Source organism: Platichthys flesus, chromosome 3, assembly GCF_949316205.1.
Source record: "Platichthys flesus chromosome 3, fPlaFle2.1, whole genome shotgun sequence".
Lineage (NCBI taxonomy): Eukaryota > Metazoa > Chordata > Actinopteri > Pleuronectiformes > Pleuronectidae > Platichthys > Platichthys flesus.
In genome coordinates, this window is record NC_084947.1 from 18158196 (window position 1) to 18183453 (window position 25258).

General features: G+C 43.8%; 2 protein-coding genes across 3 annotated transcripts; both read right to left on the reverse strand.

The window, feature by feature from the left end:
- Positions 1–3: 3 nt before the first annotated feature.
- Positions 4–12430, reverse strand: snrnp200 (small nuclear ribonucleoprotein 200 (U5)). The gene is made up of 44 exons (XM_062382904.1): positions 12179–12430; positions 11821–11984; positions 11123–11294; positions 10820–11012; positions 10623–10678; positions 10420–10518; positions 10153–10305; positions 9955–10054; positions 9725–9861; positions 9549–9626; positions 9207–9380; positions 8972–9109; positions 8727–8882; positions 8446–8616; positions 8152–8345; positions 7929–8052; positions 7602–7751; positions 7272–7514; positions 6994–7182; positions 6708–6905; positions 6464–6616; positions 6285–6365; positions 5925–6008; positions 5560–5666; positions 5359–5477; positions 5118–5272; positions 4850–5039; positions 4588–4761; positions 4313–4473; positions 3982–4209; positions 3677–3868; positions 3411–3589; positions 3145–3296; positions 2947–3055; positions 2754–2862; positions 2454–2643; positions 2182–2346; positions 1960–2081; positions 1709–1852; positions 1429–1605; positions 1174–1334; positions 980–1061; positions 799–891; positions 4–710 (listed from the first exon to the last, which is right to left on the reverse strand). Exons 1-44 carry the CDS (start codon positions 12221–12223, stop codon positions 561–563), a joined length of 6411 nt encoding a protein of 2136 aa, XP_062238888.1. The 5' UTR covers positions 12224–12430; the 3' UTR covers positions 4–560.
- Positions 12431–15420: 2990 nt separating this feature from the next.
- Positions 15421–23249, reverse strand: zfand5a (zinc finger, AN1-type domain 5a). Of its 2 annotated transcripts, none has more exons than XM_062382949.1 (6): positions 22915–23249; positions 19454–19609; positions 18420–18522; positions 18208–18293; positions 17554–17676; positions 15421–17375 (listed from the first exon to the last, which is right to left on the reverse strand). In XM_062382949.1, the coding sequence occupies exons 2-6, from the start codon at positions 19605–19607 to the stop codon at positions 17227–17229; spliced, it is 615 nt and encodes a 204-aa protein (XP_062238933.1). In that variant the 5' UTR covers positions 19608–19609; positions 22915–23249; the 3' UTR covers positions 15421–17226. The 2 variants fall into 2 exon arrangements, with proteins under 2 accessions (XP_062238933.1, XP_062238923.1); XM_062382939.1 differs by having other exon boundaries at positions 22987–23248.
- Between the last annotated feature and the right edge of the window lie 2009 nt (positions 23250–25258).

Here is a 25258-nt window from a genome sequence, read left to right on the forward strand (position 1 = left end):
AAGTAGGTGGCTTCTCTTTATTTCAAAAAAATATTCCAGACAGAACATCATGTAAAAACATTTAGACAAGTTCCAGAAGTAGATTTCATAAGAAAACAAAGAAATCGAAATACATAAGTGGAGGGTTTTCTTCTGTATTTAAATTTCAAATCCGAAAGAATAGTGTAACATCTAAATTTGGTCAACCAGTGTTTCATGTTATTTTAATCTGCAACATTTTAATTTCAGTGAGACCTGAAAACTGACAGTAGATCAGCTAGCACAGTGTGCAATAGATTTAAATCATTGAAAACCCAAACTGGCCTCATTTGACCTTGTATCGACTGCATTTCTGACTGTTAGCTGTAAACAGATGCTGTACACTGATCTGGACTGAGGTGATTCATTCAGAAGATTTTAAAATGACACCTTATCACAAGAGCATAGATGATGATTCATGACACGCTTACAAAGACAAGTGGCACGAACCAGGCTGAATATCTACAGTAAAAAACAAACAAGGAAAAACTACCTACTGATCCTTTATATAAAACAAAATGTCAGAGGCTGCAAAGATCTGATTAGTCTGAGTCACTGTCTCCCTCGCTGTCCGCCTCCTTCACATCCGCGCTGAACTTGTACTCCTGGTCACAGCCCATGTACGCGTCGCTCATGAAGTACAGGGTGTAGTTATGAACGCCCATCACCGGGGCAACAAAGTCCAGCTTAACCTGCAGGTGGGAAACGTGACTGGTTAACATGAGGGTTTCCAGAGCATGTTAAGCCACAGAATGCTTCTGGTGGGAGAAGATCACTGACCTTTGCTTTCTGCTGAAGAGTCAGCCTCTTGATGGAGATGAGGCTGTTGGACTTGGGGTCTCCGATCACCACCCACCAGCCCTCCTCACGTTTCTAACAATGAAGAGTTGAGAGCAAAGTTATTGTATTTTCAGTGTAGAAATGTCAGAGACTTTAAGAAGTGCACAAATAGAGGATGTACCTGAGGGAAGAGAGGTGCGATGACAGGCCCAGTAACCTCCTCCTCTCTCTCCAGCTGAACTTGAACCAGAACTGGACTCCCACTGCAAACACACATGGGAGCACACATTCACAATTGTACAAAACAGGTACGACTATTATAAAATCCAATCTGTGACTTCTAGAAAAGATTCTGCCGACAGAAAGGCTCTGTACCTCTTGATGTTGTCCTTCTCTGCCACTTCGTATGACAGCTCGATGTTGGGGTAGCGGTTAGAGAAGCGAGCCACGTCGGCCATCTGAGCGTCTGAGAGCTGCAGCAAAGCAGTTCTGTCTTCATCCTCCATCTCCATGATGTCGAAGATACTCTCCACGCCCTGATGAAAAGAGCAGGGACCACGTGGTCGGTTTCAATATGCAAACGATCCCTGATGAGTTACAAATGCACTTGGTGACAAAACAGTGATGTACCTTATCTGTGCAGCGCTTGATGTGCTCGTTGGTGAAGAAGGGCAGCTGTTTGAGGTACGAGTCCTTGGACCACATGGCCTGTGTGACCATCTGTGCCAGCTCCATAGCTGCCAGGGCAGGACTCAGCCAGCCGTTACTGGACAGCACATCCACACAGGCCTGGATCAGTCGGACCGCCTGCGGATGCAACACACACGAAAATTAAATGTGTAGAATTGAATGAAATCAAGAGAAATGAACATACAGGACCCTCAGTGGTAATATCACAGCTAATCTGTACCTTGCTCAGAATGTCCTCGGTGTCTGACTGCAGCTCAGCGCTCAGCTGCATCCTGGAGAGATGAGCTTGCAGCATTAGGTTGGTCTTCACATGGGGGTCGTTGAACTTAGGGTTGTTCAGTTTGTGAGGCACTTTCTGTGCCAGCTGAAAAGCAGAGACGAGTAATCAAATTTAGATGTCATCTTCCTGACTTAAAAGGGATGGCTTGTTGTGTAAAGATGGATGGTTAACTGTCAGTGTGCTGCGTTTACCTGTCGGAGAAGTGAATCCTCGTGGTGCCTGATGGGAATGTTCTTGTACTCGGCAGCATTAGAGATGATCTCAATTAACCCACGGATCTTTGTCTTGGCATTCAGGGACATGCTGAACAACTCTGTCAAACACAAACATAAAGCAACAGTTATGTTTGAATCCAAACGTTGATCAATAGTCAGGAACTGACGGGAGAGATTTTCATCAGTGTTGGCACAAACCGATGGTGGTGTAGTTGATGTAGTAGTACGCAGCGATCATGCCCAAATTGAGAGGTGCTACATCCATCTCATCCTCTATGCTGATGCACTTGGACTGCTCCAGGTCATGTAATGTGTTCTCAACCAGCTCAGACAGGTGGTCTGACAGGTGACGATGGGACATGCCTGACAAGGTAAGAACAAATCATAGCATTTAGAAATCATTTCTAATCCAGTATCAATAAAACTAGATTTATTCCAAACCGAAAATTGAGCGCTAGGATGACTCTCACCTTGCAGGTTGTAGTAGTTGGGATTCTGGGTCATACGGCGGTAGAGGAACGTCCACGTTAAATAGTCCACAGCGTCCTGCTTGTTCTCCACCGTCTTGGTGACTATCTCAGCGTTGAAGTGGTCGTGGAGGCAGTGATCCAAGTGAGACTCCACCGGCAGCGGCTCGTACAGGAACTTCTTGAAGAAGTCCTATTGAGAGAAAAAAAACAAATCTGTTTGGTTTGTTCTTACAGTCAAAGCTTTAAACACAGGTCAGTTTTCAAAACTGAATAGGACAGAAAGAGCTGACATGCTTATACCTTCTTAGAGCCCTGACACATGATCACACAGCGTCCCTCGTCGTCCAGCATGGGTCTGTTCGCCTTGCCCACCATCTGGAGGACGTCATATATGGGATAGTCCACATATCTGAAGAAACAGGGGGATGATGTCACTAACACAATTCATTAGACCCATACACACCTATTGAACATAAACTAGTAAAAGCCTTACGCATGGATTTTGCCATTGTAGTACTGGGTGTCCATGACAATGACGAGGTGTGCCGAGATGTTGATGCCCCAGCAGAGTGAACGAGACGACACCACGACCTGAACAGCACCTGCAAATAAAAGGTAACGAAAAGATTTAGTCAGCCAGAAACCTTTAAAGTCAGTGCTGAGGGTACGGGGCAGGAGGGGGGGGTCTTACCTGAGTTGAAGAGCTGCTCCACTATTTTGCGTTCCATCGCAGACAGGCCCTCGTGCAGGTAACCCACACCGTTGGCCAGAGTCTCTTTCAAAGTGGCATCATTTACTTTGTCCAGGAATGGAGCAAGGTCTTTCTCAGTGCAATGCAAGAACCTGGAGAGAGAGGGAAACGTTCACTCTTTGTCAGTAGTGTGGAGATGAGTGGCACATGACCACGTTCACAATCCATTTCTTATCGAGGGGCGTGGTCTCAGAGTATTGACTGACCTCTGAGGAACGACATCGGCGGCACAGAAAGTGAGGATGTCGATGGCTGTGAGGCGAGTCTGTCTACGGGATGGGACGAACACCACTGCAGGTTTGGAGGGGGAGTGCTTCATGATGGCGTGGTACACTGGCTTGGCCATGGACAGCAGGCGGGTCTGAGTGTGACTAACATTGAAGCCCTGAGAAAGCAATAACAAGTTAATAACAAATCAACCCAACAGGGATGTGTGTCCTCTCGCTAGCTGACCAACACAGTGTTTACAGACCTGGATGTGTAGCTCCAGAGGCACGGGCCTGACGTTGGGGTGGAAGTTGAACGTGGCTGTGGTGCTGCAGCCCAGCCAGTGGGCCACGTCTTTGGCGTTGGACAAAGAAGAGCTCAGGGCCACAATGCGGATGGGACGCTCAATCTGAGAGGAGATGTACCTCATCCTGGAGCAGATGACCTCAAGCACAGGCTAATTAAAAGAAACAAGGGACATTAGCAGCATGCACAGCCTTAAAAATGTCTTATCATAGTACATGCCTTGCATATATGACAATGCAGCATGAAGCAGTCTTGTGTTCTTACTCCGTTTTCTCCTCCGATGAGGTGCGCCTCATCCACAATGAAGAGGCTGACATTCTGGACGTTCTTCCTCTGCTTCCAGCGACGTGACAGGATGTCCCACTTGTCCGGGGTACTGACAATGATGTCACCTTTTCCCAGGAGCTTCAGATCTGTGCTCGTCTCTCCTGTTAGCAGAACCACCTTCTTGTTCAGGAGGTCCTGGAACTTCTGGTGCCAGTCAACAAACACCTGAGAGACGAAGATGGTGCGATTTATTGATGAAGTTAGAGCTGGAAAAATAAGCAATGCTTGTAATGATAAGTGCATTTTCAGCTTCCACATGACTTCACACCTGTTCAGCCAGTGCTTCCATTGGGGTGATGTAGACACAGCGACCTTCTGCGTTGTGCAGCAGCATCCTCAGAATAGCAAACTCAGCACAGATGGTCTTTCCACTGCCGGTGGGGGCTCCCACAAACACATTATCATCACTGTTGTACACCGCGTTGAACACTGTGGGGAAGCAACAATAAAAATGAGTCATGAAAGCAACACAAAATGCACACAGCCTTCGATGGAAATGTCTTTGGATAAGGGGCAGACACGTTATTTAAAATGTTTCTGTACCTTGGGTCTGAATGGGGTTGAAGAAGGGGAACTTGTTCTGGTAGAGAGCCTCAAAAGCAGAGTTCCTGAGTGCAGTAACAGGCAGAGGCTGCAGGTCCAGCAGCTCAGTGGGAGGAGGGTACTTCTCTGGTAGGATCAAGTGGCGGAAGGACACCGGGAGCTGAGTCTCACAGGCTGAAAAGAAACAGGAATAATAAAGTAGGGAGTTGAAATGCTTTGTGTTTATATAGATTGCACAACACATTTCTATCAAGTTACTTACAGAGCCATTGGTCGGAGACCACACGGATGAAGTACTGCGGGGGCAGGGGCTCGAACACTGGGACAAAGAAGGTCACAAGGTGTTCGTCCTGGGCGTACTTTGCTTTGAGCAGGAAGTACTCGTGGTGGAGGATGACCTCACTGTCCACGTCCTCAACCAGGATCCAGAAAGCTTCGGATGATCCGTGAATCTAAAAGGAAAAATGAAGTGTCAGGAGGGTGGGTGATAGATGCTTTGTGTGCAGCACATCATAGCTCTCATTACTCACTTTGTCATCCCACTGGAAGTCAGGAGTGATGGTGAGCTCCACTTTCAGTGTGGAACGGGTGATGGGCTGCAGGTGGACGGCCAGGTCCAGTTTGGGGAACTGGTGGACGTATTTGTGGATGGTCTTCCCCATCTTTGGCATTCGGATCAGCTCGCCTAAGAAAAATAAAGCATGTGACTTTCAAGAACTCACCCGACTAGGGAGGGAATCCAATGATGATGACGTGGAGGAGAAAACTCACCAATTTCATTATGGTTGAGGTCATAGAGACGCTCGAAGGGGAAGTTCTTCTTCTCGATCTTCTTGATCACTTCCTCGGGCAGTTTCTTGAACTGTCTGAGCGGAGACATCGACTGCCACCTGTGGAGATATAGAGAATCAGCGACCTGCATTGGAACAGTAACATCTATGTTAATTCAAGAGAGAAGACGGTCGGACTTACATCCTCTTGTCAATCATCTTGCATAGATTCATGGTCTTGTCTGTGAGTTGAGCCCAGCCCCTGTTCAGCACAATCTCAAATATGGCCCGCATCAACCTTCCAGCACTCTGTAAGAAAAGGTAAAGATTACTATTAAATCAAATTAATTTTATTTATCATGAATGACAGTGTTTATGGACAGTTACATTAGGCATTAATGCAGGGAAACATATTTTAAACATGTCAGAGTACGGACCTTATCTTCAAAAGATGAAGTTTTCTCACAATTTAAGATTACATAACTTTCCCAAAACATATTGAGAAATGTGCCTGGGGGAATTTATTGAAATAGCAGAGCAATTACAGGACTGGGTGATTGGCCATACCTGTGTAACATAGACCATGTCTGCCATGAGAGCAAAGCCCTCCAGTTTGAGCTGGGAGATATACGCCTGCAGCAGCACATTGATCTGAAATAAGAACAACGAAAGTACAGAGGTTATCATTCAGCTGAATTCGGAGCTGCTTGTCCAATCCGTCAGCAGGAAAAACAACCTGACAAAACCAACTAAGAGCCCCTTCAGGACTAGATCATACAAATGATCAGTTGATCTTGAACCCAGATAACACACAAATAAAATACTTTACTTTGCTTAGAAGAATGTTTCACTTTAAAAAGAAAATTGTGCTCTGAATAAACACTGTATTTCAGATTAATAATAGTCATCCCTTGATGTGTGTGTTACCTTAGCACTTGGCTCCTCGATGCTTTCCTTCACAGGAATAGGAACTCTTTCCAGTAGTTTCTGAAGCTCCAGCTTCTCCTCCTAAAATACAGGGCTACGTGTTACTATTTAATTACACATGGTTTATGAAGTTTTGTTGAGGAGATTCAAACCATCATGTCCTTCTGGAGTCAACATACCTCTCTCACATTGATGTTCCTGAACTCTGAGGAAAGTGAAAAGACTCTGAAGAGCTCGATCTCACTGAGAGTGGGTTTCAACAGCTGGTTGTAGGTTTGAATGGAGTCGTGAGTGATGTAGAAGTGACTGGCAATCCGTCCCAGGTCGGTGACCTTCAGGGAAAGAGAGAGGTCCACCATTAAACCCAATGGTTCATGACTAATTTATGCTGGAAACACAAACTCAGCTGAAACACGTTCATACCTGGAAGCTGCCCGTCCTTTTGTCATATTTGACCAGGCTGTTCTTGTCCAGCACATTGGCTGCTGTGTGCACCAGGTCCGTCCTGCGTCTCTCCAACAAGGGATCTGCGCTCCGGTCATCATGAGAGACGCCATACAGGGTGGGGTTGCGGAGCATGCGTACATACAGGTAGGTGTAGCCAAGCCAGTTGACAGCGTCCTGATACAAGAAAATATGACAATTTACATTAACTGAAGATATAGAATCAGCTCCTTTGACAAAGTGTCTGTGCTTATCAGCTTCTCACCTTTACAGTCTGCACGTTGCCCAGGACTATCTCTGCGTTGAGCATGTCAGGCAGCTTGCTAACCATCTGACTCTCTATGGGCAGCTGCTGGTTGAGCAGGGACAGATAGTACTGCAGCTCTCCATGAGACGTGATCAGGATTCCCTCTCCCTTGGTGTCGTACTGAGGACGACCAGCTCGACCAAGCATCTGAGACCAGACATAATAGAATTACTACTGTTAGTGTTGTTACACAGTGGTATTTATAACATTTTGGTAGAAATCTAGCAGAGACTGACCTGTAAAATGTCCAGGGCTCCAAGCTCAGTCCACCTGCCTTTCTCTGGGCTGTACACCTGCGTTCCCTTGATGATGACAGTGTGTGCCGGCAAGTTGACTCCCCAAGCCAGAGTGGCTGTAGACACCAGGACCTGGATGTGTCGATCAGCAAACAGATCCTCCACCAGCGTACGGTCAACTCTGGTCATACCAGCGTGGTGGATGGCGAAACCGTAGGGCAGCAAATCCTTCAGCTCAAGGTTCTGGTCAAGAAAGTTCAGGTGTTAATGTTACTCTTTTTTATCTAATTTTGTTGCTGTGCAGTTTCATCTCAGTGAATCTCGGCTCACCTTGCACTGCTCGGCCTCAGTTCTCAACACTTCAGTGGAGGCTGAGCCCTCTCTGAGGAAGAGACCCAGCGTGTCCTTCTCCAAGCACATGTCTCGTATGGCTCTGGCAGTCTTTCCAGTCTCCTTCCTGGAGTGGACAAAAACTAGTACCTGTTGTAGATAAGGGTGAAAGGATACATTTAAATCCAGTGACATTTTGTCAGTGGTCAGTGTTATTTCAGCTGGTAGAGTGGGACAACTGCATTGGCTGTTACAAGTCATTGTGGATATGTTTCTTCACAGAAATAAGGTCATTGAATCAGGTAAGTTAAGAAGAACAGGACTTACCTGGTTCTTTCCAGCATGCTCCATTATCTTTTCATACACAATCTCATTCATGATCTGGAAACGCTTGATGGCCTTCTTCTCTGTGATGCCGACATACGTCTGCTCCAAGGGGACCGGGCGGAAACTATAGGGAGATAAAAACTCATTTATCTGCTAAGAAAACTTGTCCATGTATAGAAAAGAAACTACTTATATTAACTTTTATATTCTACAAGCAATATACCTGTTGTCGAAGTAGAAGAGTCCCTTGGCAGGATCTACACGCAAGCAGGTAGCCACATCCTCATAGTTGGGCAGTGTGGCACTGAGGCCCAACAGGCGCACATCCTCCTGGGTCAGCTCCACATTGCGGATGGTCCTCGCCACCAGAGATTCCAACACGGGTCCACGGTCATCGTGCAGCAGGTGGATTTCATCCTGCACAACACAGTTAGCAAGTGACCATGTGTTTGACATCCTTTTTTTTATACATTTTTGAAAGGTGTGGTTCATGACAAAACCCTCTGACATTACTTACAATGATAATGAGGCGCACTAGTTGGGTGTAGGTACGCTCTCCACCTTTACGGGTGATGATGTCCCATTTCTCAGGGGTGCAGACGATGATCTGAGTGGCATTTATCTCCTCTTTACAAAGCTGGTGGTCTCCCGTCAGCTCAGACACTGTGATGCCATAACTTGCCAAACGCTGAGGTGAGAAGAGGAGTCAGACTTATTTTTAGATCTGTGTCCCTAAAGCGTTTCAAGAGATCTCAAAAGAATGCAAACAAAGCTCTGGATGGGTGAGACGAGGCTTACCTTACTGAAACTTCCCACCATCTCCTGTACTAGTGAACGCATAGGTGCGACGTAGATAATTTTGAAGTCATCCACATTTATGGTTCCGTCTATGTTTATGTGCTTCCCAATTTCCCTCAACATTGCCATCAGGGCTACGTTGGTCTTACCAGCTCCCTGTGCAAACAAAGAATATCAAAATTATACTTTAAGACACACATTGGGTAATCGTTACAATGCTTTTGGGTTGAACCAAGTTTTCTTACCGTAGGTGCACAAACAAGCAGGTTCTCATCTGTCTCCATAGCTGTTTTAAACAGCTTGCTCTGGATACGGTTCAAAGTTTTGAATCCCTCAAATCCAGCTTGAGCATATTTGGGCAGCTTCTCAATAGGCAGAAGGACCTGGTGACATGAGAACATTTAGGATATGAACATTTCAATTCAGTTCCTATCATGTTGAAAACTTAAAATTTAGAAATAAAATACACAACCAACTAACCTCATCATCACCAAAGGCCTTTGGTTTGAGCGCAGGCACGTGAACCTCTTCATAACCTTTGCGCTGTTTGCGAAAAGAGCCGTCTGGAAGCTGGCAACGCTTGTTGGCCATGAAATGACTGCCCTGGGTAAAAGCCAGGTCCTCGAGGTCTAGCACCTGCCGAGGGGCCATCGACTGTTGGAAGAGAAGAAAGGATTATATAGATGGCTATATGGTGGAATCACTGGTGTCATTTATCACCTTTGTAGTAATCTCAGATCATCTCACAGTCCAAAACAACATACGTAGTAAACGTGCTGACATGGCGTTCAGTTGCTTTATGAACAGTGATGCATTATTTACCTCTCCATGGTCAATGTCCATAGCTTCCAAGTCATCAACACGAGACTTCCTCAACCTCTCCCTGCGAGAGCGCTCCTCCTAAAGTAAAACACATTCAAAAAACAGATGAAATGGGTTAAACATAAGAAAACAAAAATTGTTAAGTGATAAGGTGTTTTCATGAACAGTGGTCTTACTCGAATAATGTCCTCCTTCTCTGTCTCCTGCAGCTGGTAAAGAATCTTTGACAGTTCCTGATCAGACTCCATCTTTCCTGTGATCCGTTCTTTTTCGGCCTCACTTTGAGCGCTGGCCAGCATGGTGCAATACTGAACTGTGAGTCGGGGAAACAAAATCAATCTCTTCAAAACCAAAGATTACGAGATACAACAATTTGAAACAACGTGACTCTACAACACAAACTTACTCATGCGACGATGCTGTCGGAGGATTTTGATGAAATCAAAGGTGTTGAAGCCCAGCAGCAACACCAGCTGATTCTCACATTCTCTGTCATCGCTGGCAGTCTGTGGAATACAAAGAGACGAGGGATGATATGGATGGAAAAATATATACTCATCTTTGCTAAGAAACACACTATGAACAGATAAGGGGACAAACGTACCTTGAGGATTTCTAAGACTTCATCGGCTTTCTTTTGTGAGACAATGGCATCGTCATAGAAACGGCTGAGCTGACGCTGGAGCCAGAAGGCATCGATGTCTCGAGGATGAAGATCCTTCTTCTTCACTGTCATCACATCCCCTGTGGCACCAAGCTAAATGAAGAGCCAATAATTAGTCTTTAAGGCAGGATAGTGTGCAATGATCGCAAAGATCCAGTCTAAATACAGGCTAAGCAGTAATAGTATTGAGCTAAATGTTGCACTTACATTGGCTGAAAGAGCAGAGCCCACACCTGCTTCCTCTCCTTCGCTGTCTTCATCTGAGTGTTCGTCTCGTACCTCACCAAACTGGTCTTCATCCCCTTCCTACACATTACGCAAAGAAAAATTTGAAACACAGCCGATTTGGCGCAAATGTTTAAAAGCTAAACTTCAGAGGGGAAATTATTAAAGAAAAGACCCATTTTTACCTCCTCATCAGATTCAAACTGGACATTCACACCATATGTTTCGTCAATGTTGTCGTCTTGAAGATAAAAAAAACATTGTTTGCAATCACAATATCTCCACAATGACAAGGAACATTAGACTGGCGGACTACACCAGAGAGAACTGTATATTTATATTAGTCTTGTGATTACACTTGAGTCACTTGGTGTGTACATACCCATGTTCTGTAAATCCTTATCTCCTCCATAGTCTGTGATCTTCTTGCCTAGATTGACCAAAACATGGTAGCGTGTGTCGTCAGCAGGTCCAAGAAGCTGCTCTACTTCACGCCGCCTTTCTTTATCCCTCATTTTGTCATTCTTCAGCACGGCTAACACTTCATCAGCCGCTCCACACAGAATATCACGTGGCTGTAGATGAGATATAGACACCAAGCAAATTAACAGATCAGCTTACTCATGAAAAATAAACACACAAGCCGTCATTCCAAAATGAAATGGCAGTTGAAGTTCTCACTGACCTGGTCTCCTAAAGCAGCATGTATGAAGCTAAGCAAGACCTCGTAGGTCTCTCTGGTTTCTTTGGTTTTAGGCTTGTAGACGATGCCCACCATTTCATCAATGCCTTCTGAAAGGAGGGTAAAGCCCTTCATTTTTTTGACATCATGTCTGTCCTCATCTCTTTTTCGCCTCCTGTAAGGACAGAACAAGAGAAGGTTAAAAAAAAGACTCATATCTACAGGCAGACACCGGAACCACAAAATGGAGCAAGTGAAATGATGAATGAGCAATATTTTCAAACGAGACAGTGATGATGATGAATGGTCCTCCGCTTGTGACTAGTCACTGAGGATATTTTAAAGTAAAGAAAAAAAATCAAGCTGTGAATTGCTTAATGTTTCCTTTTGTGATCGTCAATTGTGGAGAAATTTCGTTATTTGTATTCAAAATAAATCAGCAGACAAATCACCAGTAATTTGCTATAACTTTGGACTGACATCTTATATTACTCGTTTTTAAAGGAAATTAAACCCTAAATATCATCCTCTGTAAGTCAGTATTTGACAATGAGCGTTTAACAATCAAGTCAAAATTGTTCATCTATATTAATTGTGAGGTAAATGTAGTGTGTGGCGACAATTTCAAACTAGACAGAAACTTGTATGCTTCTTTGACTCGCCTAAGACAATAAAAAGTGTTGTTGACACAGATGACTTACTTGTCTCTTCTCTCCTCCAGCTTCTGGGGTTTGGTCCTCTGAGACTTGTCCCCCATCTTGGTCCCCTCGAGCTTCCCTACCAGCGACAGCACCTCTCCAGTGGGTTCATCTCTCCGTGTGCGGTCGATCAGAGAGCGATCGGCTTGTAACACCAAGTTGGAATTCTGACAAAACAGGGGAAAGGTGATCAGTCGAGACGGTGGTGCGCTCGGCTCAAGCTAAGCTAACTGCTAGTTAGCCGAGTAGCTAGCTGTACACGGAGTGGCTTGGATTACAAACACAACACAGTTATCTCGATACTGTAACAGCGTGTTGAGCATCGTGTGTAATGCGTGTACGTGTACGTGTCCACACTCACCGCTTTGTACTCATACTGCAGGCTACGAGCAGTAACATCCGCCATGGTGCGTGTTTTGTCTTTGAGCTTTTAGCGCACTCTAACTCAAGGTGAACCGGTGTGTTGACTCTGAACACTGTGACTCTGCCTGCTTGTTAAACAGACGCTGGAAACATCGGCGCAGTCTTCAGATTTGTAGCATCGGGTTGTTTTCGTGTTTCACACCAGAAAATGCGTTCCCCTTACGTTACAATGGCCCCGCTAACACGAGCCCACAACAAGCCGCTGCTGGTTTCCTCTTCCGGTTTCACGAATTAGGCCCTGAGAAAGAACGAGCAGCCCCCCCCACAGGCTCGACTGCCCTATTGTGAAAAAAAACATGTTTTCTCTCAAAGCAAAATAAGTTGTTTTTGGTTTCTTACTAATTATAAACATTAAGTAATATGTTATTAATGTATATATCTAATGAATATATCGATTCAATGTTAAAATGCTATGTTATTGTGTTTTTATCTAGGGAGGAAAAAAGCCAGTGGGATTTGATTTTGGGGTACAATACAACTCATTACCACATAACCACATAACATAACTAACTATATTAAGGCAATTGCACTCTGAATGGTCTGTGATACTACATCCACTGACAGATTATGATACAAACAACCATGGCTAGCTATTTTGTGTGACTTTATCATTTAATTGTGATTGTTTCACATGGTTCCTCATGTGGTTGTATTTCCATCTCTTCACTCATCTGGTCATGTTTTTTTTTTTATCAGTTTTTAATTTTACTGAAGTTATTTTAGGTAAGTCATTTCTGCATATTTTCTGTGATTTCTCTTTGTAGTAGGTCTGCGTTTTTGTTGTTTTGTTTCACTTTATAAATTGTTATGCCATTTTGCATCTCTACTGAAGGTGTTTTTTTGTTTCTCTCTGTGATCTGTGGGCCTTTTGTGTCTTGTTTTCGTTTCCTGAGCCTGTGTCTGGTCGGCCTGTTCAGTCATTCTGACCAGGTATGAAAGACCCCACTAAAAAGACCAAACATATATTGTTCAATAGTAACAGAAACATTGGACACAACAAAGATGACATTAGTCGTTCATGTTTTCCAATCAAGTTTTATAACTGATGTATCAAAGAAACCAGATTTGTACACGTTTGAGTCACAGTCCCTCAGGTGTCCACTGTCAACTAATCCCAAACACTCTTTAAGAAAAAAGGGAAAAACGCTTTTAAGAACATCTGGTATAGAGTACATCTGTGAAGTATGTGAGTAAATATGTCAATTTAAAACAAAATATAGTTCTGGTAAATCTGACGCATAACATCATGTACACTGCAAGAAATCAGACTTAAATGTATCTAGTTTTTCTCCATAAAGTACTGCTTATTTGTTTTTTAAGTACACTGGTTATTATAGATTCAAATGTTTATATACAATATATCTAGATGATGTAAGTATGATGTTAATTTATTTAGTATTGTGTGTTTCACTAGGATTTGCGTTATGTTTTGTAGATATCCAGTAAATAGACTGCCCCTCTACAGTGTTCACATCCAGGTGGCAGCATTGAGTCAAGTTTGGAGTTAAGTGTTTTGCTCAGGGTCACTGACATAAGTCAAACTACCAATCCAGACAATAATTTGCAACCCGTTCAACCTCCTCAGTCACATCTGCCCGCAAATATGTACAAAGGCCTCCCGAGAATGTTCATCTTCCATAAATTATAAATACCCCCATAAATCTTCCAAGTGAATGTGCAAGGATTTCACATTTAATTGTGCATTTGGTGTTTTAGACCAAATTATCTCTTATACCTATTTTTTTGAGAGCCCTGATGTTTAAAAAGTGAGATAGTACAAAAAAAAAAAACAAGAAGAGGAGGAAGTTGATGTCAATTTGTGTTTGTGTTTTTTTGTACGGTGGCCCTTTACTTACTCTCTGTAGCCTCATGTAACTTCCAACCCCCTGCACATCTGTTAACAACATCTCTGACGTCTACATCCAGCTTTTACCTCAGCCACACCCAGTGACAGACACACACACAAAGTGAGAGTCAAGATGCCTCACATTTTCTTGAGACTTGTGATCAGTGAGGAGGATCACATGATCAGTGATTCATTTGCCTCATAATACATTCTCAGTGCGTGGTTCCAAACAGCAAAAATAAAAATCATAAAGAAAACTAATAGGATCTGATGTTTTCTCAGCCAAATTGACGGGCAAATCCTCCTTTGTATTGAAGTGTTGCGTCTGGACAGTGTGATCTCTGTAGCTTTCTGTCACAGGAACAACACATGTGCACACCTCAGCTGTTTGAGCAGCTGCTGCCATGAATGACGCCATCTGTGAACTAACTCAGCCCCTCGAGCTCCTGATGGGTGTGTGAGAAAAACACGATTGTCCCCGATACACTCATCATGAGCATGCTGCTTGTACAGAGTTCAGCCAAGGTAAGAAGGGAGCAGGATAGTGTCTTCTAGGATTAATACTTCCTGTGTGAACCAGACATGGTTTGGTTTGAACAAGTCTCCTGTGTGAAGTTAATAGTCTGTGCTGCCAGGGCTCTGTATTAACATGAGGATACTTAACAAGCCGGGGTTAGGCTAGGTGAGGTATTACAGGGTAACACTGAAGCTCGTGACATGTGCTTTCGACTCTATTCTTGCCTGACTGAAATTAGATCCACGCAGTTCACTCTTAACCATCTAATGCAGATTCATCATCAACCCGTCTTCACCATAAAGCTATTTCTGTTCGTCATATTTACTATAATGAACCAGATTCTGACTCCATTTATCTAGAATTAAGGACAAGATGTTGAATGTCCCTTGCTTCTCTGAAGGTCTTCTGCACAATTTAGGTACCAAATACCAGTCGAAGTTAGCAGGAGTTAGTGGCCACCAGCGGATGTTAAGGTCCTGACTTGGGTTGTGCGCCTTAGTGTCAACAAGTGTGGCCTTTTAATCAACGATACAGGCTGAACCTGAGGCTAAGCTGAGGCTAAAGGCAAATCTGAAGCTACGGCTTTCATGGCAGTGCTATGAAAGGCATCTGGCCCTATCAGCAGATCAAACATCAATACCTCTACGCCTTTGGAACTAAATGTTTTGTCTGGCCTGACGCGTTTAACTTCACAGCAAATACCTTGGCAATGTGGAAACAAACAGTCACAATAGACAATCATACTGAACTTACACACAATAAAACGCAGTAATATTAAGAAAGTGAGCTGTGTTAATCAGTACACAATGAGGCTTAATAATGTCTCTCTGTACAGTTTTATTTACATGATACTATTCTGTCGTAATGCTGGATAGCAAGATTATATGTAATACATAAATATCAACACAGTTTGCTGTTTTTTCATTTTTTGTACAAATTTGCATATGACTAAGAATCAGAAAGGGAAAAAACTCAAACGGATACATACAGTTGTCTTTAAAATGAAAAAAATAAAACCATCCTTAGGCAGAAAAAAAGGGGGATTAACACAAGTCACAAACATACATGGGCTTCACTGTGTCAGGCCGCCATGAAAACACTTTTGCACAGGTAAGTGCACGAGCCGGCGCACAAATACACACACACGCACACACACTTCTCTACGGTGCTCAATATGCAGACACACGGACCAATAGCTGATAGACAGATGACAAGTTACATCTAATCTTGGAATCTATTATTTTTCATAATTCATGCTCCTGTAGTTCTGTAAACATGTGCTGATAAACCGGGTAGCTCCACAGACAAAAGGGTTGGGAAACAACACACACACACACACGCATCCACACCCATCCACATCCTCCCACCCACACGCAGTTCACATGAATGTTCTGTTAGCGCATTAAAAAAAATTTAAACAGAAAAGAAAATGGTTTATGTATTCTAATTCCACAAATGCACTGAATACATGCGCTAACATCAGCACAATATCAATGGAAGAGGAAAAAAAAGGTAGCGTAACAAATAATTGTCTCTCAGCAAATAAAATGTCTGAAACCCTAGGTTGAGTGATACCTAATATTTTCTGAAACACAAATGCGTAAGTCATGCATTATCCCATTCATTCATGCCCCTACAATAACGTAGCCTAAAGTCACGTACCAGGTCTGCCAGGGAAGAGAGCCATCCTTCCCCTCAGGCTACTCATCGGTACACACAGCCCTGCACCAGGCGTCTAAGATTGCAATCTGAGCTCAAGACCAGTAGGGGAAACCTCTTCACACAATATGTCCACTGAAAACGTTTACACCCAGTGAAACGTGGAGTCATTTGTTTGTCCGTGCCTAGCGTGATACCTCAAGCCATAATGGAAACAGCCATGTCACAGTCAGGACTTGCTATGACTGGGTCACTGATGATCCGTTGTTCTGCTGGGGTCAAAGCTAATAGACACAAAGGGAAACAACGGGAAAACAACAAAGCTTAACACAGCAGCCGTGAGGTAGGTAAAGCTAGGAAAGACAGAGACGAAGTAACACAGTCCCTTGTGCACAGAGGGGGGACAGATGTACGGCTCTCCAAACATTGACTCCAGTAGCAACGGAACGCGGGACAAGAAGATCGAAGGTTGAGGGGCACAACTTGTGTGGACTGTCACTGTGTAGTCTGAATGCTGTGAAAGACCCGCCAGCTTCTGACACATGGTCCAAGTAAAATGGCTGTCTACGGTTTGGCACAAAATGGCGCCTGGTTTGGGTGGGAGGAGCACAGCTGATCCTGGACAGTTAGCCTGGGCTGCTTTTGATAAGACAATACATATTCTTTAAAAAAAAGGACTCATCAGCAGCAAAATCACACCACAGAAAATAGGGTAAAACAAACTAATGAGTTAATCAAAAAGGAGAAAAGTGATCATTCATGCATCTCCCTCAGGAAGGATGTTTTCATTTTTTACTTATTTTTCCCCCCATTGTTTTCTTGAGGTGGTAATTTTGTAAATCAAGTCCTTTCAATCCTCACTTGGCCACTCGTGCCAGTGCTCATTTCAAAAGGTTCGCACTCATTCTCCAGTCTTTGTCAAAGGTGGTTTTCATTGATGTCGTTGCTCCTGATTTTGTCAAATCTATATTCTCTGGATCTTGTCAGCAACCACAACAGGGTTCTCTTTACGGATCTTGGCAGCAGCTTCGGCCTTGTAATCGTAGGGGCAGTTGTGCTTGTCCGAGTAGCGGTGGATGCCACAGAACAGGTTCCCACAGCGACATCCGAACCCTGGAAACACAAACATATGGTGGTCAACACCAGAACAAGAAGTGGGAAAACTACACTTGAGGTGCTGAGAAAACTCTGTCTTTCCTCTGTCCAGTAAAACAATTACAGCTCTAAAAATAACACGTAGGATAATAATGTGATTGTGAATGTGTTGCATCAGACGCCAGCCACTGCTCACCTGTGAGTCCCACCCTTTTGCGGCACATGAAGCATCTGTTCTTCTTGGGTTTGTCACCTTTTCCATCTTCACTGCTGGAAGAAGCTACAGGAGTAGGACTAGAAGCAGCAGGTTGGCTTACAACTACAGATAAAGACAACAGGAGGAAAAAAAAACATACATATTAGTCCTGCTAGGTTTAATTATCTGTACACTTTAACTTGTAGGAGCAGCAGATGAGTTTTGTTCAGAGATCTGTGTGGCATGTAAACATGCTGGCAGCTAGAATGGTGTACTTTTGTCTAATGAAAATTAGAGTGCCCCTTATCTCTAAATTGCCCTCTCTTAGTCTTGGCTGAAAATAGTGCACGGCTCTGAGAAAGCCTTGAGCAGGCTGCATCAAATCTGAGGAAGCCCTCTGGTGTTGAGGTATTTTTAAACCGGTTTATTTATAGACAGACTCCCTTTTTTGAAGGCAGTAAGTAAAACCAGCAGTTCAGCTTAAGGTATGCAGTTAGGCATAAAAAATAAACTGTGGCTGCAGAGGGTCCTACAATGTTTGCCTCACAAAGTCTGCATGTGAGGAGTCACCTGTGTGTGTCTAAGGTCTTCTAGTTTGTGTCAACTGGCCTGTCTCTTGCTTCAACTGTGTTTATGTGCGTCTGTGAGGCTTACCAGGCTCTAGGGTTTCTGGCTCGTCTTCTCTCGAGATGCTCATCTCTGTCATTTGTTGAGTAACAGGAAGAGATCCTTGAACAGTTCTGGAGATTTGCATAAAAACGGAGAAAGGGGGGATTGAGCAGGAGAAAGGAGGCAGTCAAGCATCGGTTCATATGTTTTGCAATTTGAAGAACTACCTTGAGCAATCAAACTGATCCAATACTGACCTAGACATGTCTGGTGAGGAGGAAGGGGAGGCATCAACCTTGGCTAGACTGGCTTCTAGTCTCTTGATGGCCGAGGCCTCTGAGGTAGGACTACTAGCTGAGGCTGGAAGAGAATAGAGTGAACTCTGTTAAACTTAAACTCATAGAAAACAATCAAGTTCGAAATGAATACAAGATGCAAGATGAATACAACGTTTGCACGATAACAGGCGAAAAGGGAGACAAATACTGGTTTTGAGCCTTGCACTGCTAGGGGTGTAATTTACCAAGGGTTGAGGGGTTGTAACCCTCCCTAAAATAATCATACAGTCACACTGAAAAATATATTGACTTTTACAAAACATGATAAAGTAGCTGGTTCTCACAATTTAATGTCATTTTCAGCACAATCTCAGAAAACCCTTTTAACCCCGATTTTGGCTACTAGCTAGTTTGTATTATCTGGCATGTATGATGTACTATGTGATTATAGGTATATCAAGTGATTCATTAACATATAATAATACAGAGTAACTGACCTCAACCCACCCAATGTTCAACCCAAAGTTACTCCCTTGCTGACTGTATTGATGAAAAACAACTAGTTCACGGCAACATATCTTCAGTAGAAGTGTCAATTTCTTGTGACATTGTCTCTGCTCAAAGCTGAATTAAACTTTGAATGCCTTTCTCTTGGATGAAGAACAAGTTCTAATAGGTTACCAGCGTCACAGTGTGAGAGAGACTTCCATGTTTGACCTTAAAAAAATGTCTCAAGAAGGGAACACATCCCCCCCCCACACACAAAAAAACCTGAACAGTGTCCTGAAGAAAAACAGCTGTCTTTCATTACACTGGGTGGAAAAACAGAGAGGGCTGGCAGGGGGGAGGAGAGCTGAGAAAACACTGACTCGACTTGAACTCTTCCTCGTACCCTCCTTATCTTGAGCTGAAAATATATAGCTTGAACTACATATCTGTGTTTACACCGTAAACACAAGGCACCTGTGATCTGTTTGGAGTGCACAATAACAGTTTTTGTGTAGGCGTCTTACCCATTGGGCTAAGGGGGCTCATGCGGTCGCTGCTCTGCTGTCGGTTCAGGTGGTCCTTATAACATACGGAGCACATGCCACTGGTTCTTGGGTTGCCGTAGAAACCGCAGCCCATGGCACAAAGCACCGGACTCTGGTTCGTCTCTTGGGCCATTGCTAACAGAATGAAAGAGAAGAATTAGAATGCTTATTAGACATGGTCACACAAACACGCACAGAGAAGTCAATTTCCATCACAGGACACGTTTCCCTGTGTTCCCAAAGAAACTTGTTGAAGCAGAGTCAACAGGGCTTCCAGATAACAGCAGAGTCATGTTGTGAAAATATGAGTGAGCTCGTCTGTTTTGACCTGCCCTTTAGCATGAATGCAATAGTGAACGCTACTCCGCAGGACGCCTGGAGGGCAAACAACACTCACTGTGTTCTGTTCAGCACCTTTGGCAGAGGCTGGACTCTGTTCTGCCCCACAGCTCTGTTCACTGTTGTGTCCCCTCCCTCCCTCCCTCCAGCTCTTCTACCCCCTTTTCACTATTTTGCATCGTTCTTCCAAACGTTTGACCCACCTTTCATTTTCTTAGCAACAAACTGCTTTAGGGAGAATTTATCTTTCTACTATTTGTTCTCCTTTCTCAGGGCTAATCGCAGTAATATCAAGTAACTACTTCCTCAACACCTAAAAAGCTATTTGTGTTGTATGTGAAAGAAAATAAATAAAGCTCAACAACGGGCCTCCTCATTACCACAAAATCTTTTGACTACTAATGCAACATCGCTGTGTGTCATGATTATCATGACTCAAAACTGACAATAACCAAGACTCCTCATCGGGCCTTTAACTTCCTCCCTCTAGACACAAAATGACGCCCTGACTCACAAGAAGCAGCTCAGCCTCAAAAGAACAAACACAGAATGTAAAAAAACATTTGGTCCATTCCAAGTGACGACACAGTGACTGAGAATGAACAAAGTACGTCGGCAGTTTCACACACAGTATTCTCCTCCCTTTGGTTCTTGCCACAAAAGGTATTTCCAAACTTCCTGAGTCATCTCTGCTCGCACATATGCCCAGGAAACAAGCATGTGCGTAACTTGGAAAAACGTGTGTAGCCCTGTGACGTGGTCACCCCGGTTTGTGCTGCAATGCAATACAACAGGAAGTTGCATCATGGGAGACACTGCCGTTAAGGCAACAGATCAAAAACAACTTGCTGAATGAACAAACAGAGGGACAGGAAGGCCTGGATTAGTTAGGCAAGAGGCAACTGATACCAAACTGATACTCAAACAAAAGCACACACAACCAGTGTTCACAGCAACAGTATCATATTTCCCCTGTAAACAACCTTTGGTCCTGTTGTGCTATAACATGGCAGCTGCTTACTCATCTACATTCTGGTCAGGGACACAAACAGGGGGCAGGCAAGCTTAGTGTTCCAGGAGAGGCTGACAGTTGTCTCAGAACGTCCTGTCAGTTCACCAGGGCTGTACTGACCTCACCAACACACCAAACAAGTGCCATTATAGCATGAGTCAACCCCCACTAACACCGATCCTCTCTACCCCCCTCTCCTCTTACCCATGCACGCTATTACTGTCGTGCCAACAAAGGGTTTCCTTGGAAAAGCCCACAAGGACCGTCTATCCTGTCCAGTCACGTGTTCAGCTGCTGACTTCTAAAAAAAATACCAGGCATGAGGTCTGAGCCAGAGGTTGGTATTTGCCTAGCAGCTCGAACGGAATTTTTTTTTCACACGTGATCAGCAGAATTGTTATCTTTACACCCAGCTCCACCAACTTTACTATTACATTGATGTCTGCATTTGGACTTTAGCGACACATCTAAACCCCAAGCGCTTGACAAGGTTTCTGGGGCAAGACAGTTCCTGAGAGGGAATGTGGGGACTGAAAATAAGACTTTGTCACAAATGACACCAAAAAGAACAAAGAACGACAGATTAACCATGGCTGTTGACTTTGTCCCACAGAGGAACAATGGACCGGGTGTCTCAGCTGTCACGTTTGGCCCCAGCTGTCAAGAAACACAACTAGACTCTCAACTTAACCCTTAGCAAGACCCCTCACCAGCATGGATGAGGTGGACAGGGATACCAATGTTAACCTGCCTAGCTTTCATCCTAACATGTATCCACACATACCATCCATGAAATACAAAAACAAATTGTTTATGTTGTCATCACCAGCACCTCATATAATCAAAGGTTCTGTTACTGCTCACAAGCGAATACCAGTGTCTCACTCCTGACAGTCAGCGGAAACAACCCAAAATATGCCAATTGGAGTGATGTGTTGTAAAACAAAGCCTGCGGGGTAAGTCAGGGGTTTTCCAGCACAGGGCAGATCACCAGTCACAATCATTCACCAACAACTTCCTCTCACGTTAAAAACCTCGGCCGGATAATGTGTGATCAGACTCGAAATCCTGCCTTTTGCTGCGAGGAAACATTTTGAAAAACATGGGTGTGCTCAATCTCTGGCTAACAAACACAACAAAAGGGGGATCGACTGCGCTCCGGTATCAGCCACAAGCTCAGCTCGTATTTCAGGCCCTGCTGGGCTGAAAACTACTGAGTCACAAGGAAGGACAGAGGAGAAACGGCCCACCGTCGCTTTGTTACAAGCAGTAAATCATAGCGTTAGAAAATAGAACACCATATCGCATAAAAACCAGAGATTCCTGCGAGGGAACGACAGCTCTGATGTTTGGTGGAATAAACCCACAGTCTAGACATTGTGGTCCCTGCTCCCTTTGTTTCTGCTTTATCCCTTTGTCTGCCTTCTCTCTGCTTCCTGTTTGGCCATCGTCCTCCTGCTCGCGATTATCCACTAATAACCATTTCTGCGTGTTTCCAACGAGCAGCATCGCTTATATAACCACACTTTGGTACTTATGAACGACTTGGTGGAGCCACGTAGGTCTTTTAAAGGACGAGCGGACCCGAAACTACACAAAAAAAACAACCAGGGCAGAGGGCTGCGTGCTGTGCTGGCACTTCATTTAATATTTCGACACACGTAGACGTTCCAGAGCAAATCTCTCGCCCTACTTGCCCGTTCCGGCTTATACATTTTCTACTTGTGGACAGGAATTAGCTTGGACTGCCCCATCCCCCCAGCGAGCCGACAAACACAGACAGTAAGCAGCCATCTCTCCATCTATACACCTCCCTCCCTTGTTTTCCCCCATCGAGCCCACGGAGTCACGTTCGAGCGCCTGTGATATTTCCATTGAGGCGGAGGAGGAAGAGGAGGAGGTGGTGGCGAGAAGTTCAACCACTGACCAGATCGAATTAAAGAAGAAGAAGAGGAGAAAAACTTGTTTTGCCTCATCACGCACACACCACCTGACCTTTCGAGCCCCAGTTAAAGGTCGCCATGACATGAGCGACCGTCGAGCCTGTTTTTTTTTTGACACCCCCCCCCCCCCTCTCTTTTCTTTTTACCTCCACAAGCCGAACTTCAAAACTCATCCGCGTCGTTAAGAGAAAAACAAAACAATAATCCGAGATCATCACCTGCTGGAAATCGACGAGGTTTTTTCTCGCGAGACGTGTGGCCGTTTGTCTTGGCAGAAGAAGAAGAAGAAGGGAAAAAACAGGGTCTCGGCGGACGGGTCCTTGTTGTTGTTGATGTTGTTTTTAGGGTCCTTGTTGTTAGGTCCTGGTTCCTCCGTCAGACAGCCTCAGGTCGGTTCACCTCTCCCTTCCTCTGCCCTCCTGCCTCGCTCTGCCTCTCTCTCTCCGTCTCCTCTTCCCTCTGGATGGATGTTTGTTTCCTTCTTTAGTAAGAGGGCTGGCGGATGATGTCACGGGTGAAACAACGTGTCGCCATTGGCTGTCCGCGGAGCCCCCGAGCGCTTTGTACAGTTCCGCGAGACGAGGAGGAGGAGGGCGGTCGGTTGCGCGCGTGCGCGTAGCCAAGGGGTCGCGCTATTACACATCCATTCGTCATCATCCTACAAGGACACGAATCTTTGTCTTTTTTTTTTATTCGTCTATTGAGTAATCCACCCTGGACGAATGGGTGAATGAATAATGGTGCTGACACGACTGAATTTCAAAAGATAAAAAAAGAATGCTGTCACCAGGAGGGTGATCTTCATGGGCTGTCTCTTCCTGTGCCTGTGGGAGAGAGGAGGAACTATTTTGTTTGGTGGAAAACAGCCTCGCCCCTCCTGCCTCAGTGTGATTACTTCTGTCAGAGGAACAAAACAAGCGCACATTTATAGCTTGATCAGATATACGAGCATGTTTGTTGGTGGCTGCCTCACACTTTGTTTTCCAGCAGGTAACAACAAAAAAGAGGGTTGGGTGATAGCATTACCACTATTTTCAAACTGATACTGACCAGGGTCTCAATCACTGATAACAATACTTATATATAATCAAAATAGTTTACGTTGTATTAAATGGAGGCATCTTACTTGACTTATGAATGTGTTATTATCAGTAGACAACTTCAGAATATGTTTAATTACCACTTTTCTGTTCTAAATACAAGTTAAAACTCTATGAATCTGCTTATAAATGTATACATATATTTAATTTGAGAAAATGTTTATTGTCAGAAGTGTTTGTTTGACCAACCAGTCTTTTAGTAGCAAGACTCAGAGCAAGGGTTGGCCAGCCAGGAAAAGTTAACAAGGGTAAGCTACACAGATACATACTCTCCCCTACCATTGGATCCTCTATTCAAAGCCACGCACCCAAAACACATGAACGCAAACTGCTTGACAGCTGGTCGAAGTTGTGTATGTTGCTTGTGTATGTTGGTTCCAATAAAATGATGGGTCGTGTTTATTGCAGTCCTGTGGGTCACAGGACACCCTCGTTTTCTCTTTTGACTTCAGAAGACGTTATTTATTGAGGCTACCAGGATCAAGTGAGAAGGATTTCAACAATGAGATAAACTTTGTTTCATAAACATCAACACCAACCCTCCCTTTAAATAAAGACCTTTAATTTGTAGTATCAATACTAAAGGTAACGTCCCCCACCCCTGAGGACCCTCATATACACAATGCATAGCCCTTGGCTCCTATTATTAGCCCAAACTATCACAGTTATGTGTTCAACCTATTACCTTTAGATCAAACATACTGTACCTCCTAAAACCAATTCTTAGCCCTGAAACTGTTTTTTTGGAAGATCTGGTGCAAAATGTCTTCTATTTGGAGAAAAACATTCTCAGTATGTTTAAGATAGTAAACATGCCTTGTGGGCGGTTACAAAAAACAACAACTGAACAGCACCTGTAGATCAGGTTATATAGACCTGAGGGCGCTTGAGCTCTTAGTGTTGTTTCAGGGAATATGGAGTGATATAATTTACAATCAGATATTTAAAACTCCTAAATTTGAATATGATGTCAAAAACATGAATCAAAACAAGGTACTTTTCCTGAAGAATTGTTTGACTAATGTTATTATTATATATATATATTGAAAACCATTTAGACAGTTGTGTTGATAGATACATTTGCTTAATACATATTTTAAAAGAGAAATGAAACAAAACTGGAAGAGTTTCCATTAGACAGTTTTGTGTTGTAAATCGGTAAATGTAAGCGATGTATTGGATTAAAACGAGGAACTCTGGACTCTTGTTTTCAGTATTTCAAAAATTTGGTGGTGAACATATTCCTTAGGAAAGTCTTAAACAAATCATGCAGGCAATTATTCTTTATCGAGTTTTACATTACATTTCTAACACCATCAACCACCAGTGCATATCATGCATTGGTTTCAAGTATGAAAACATGTAACTCGCAGTGAGTGATGGGAGCTGT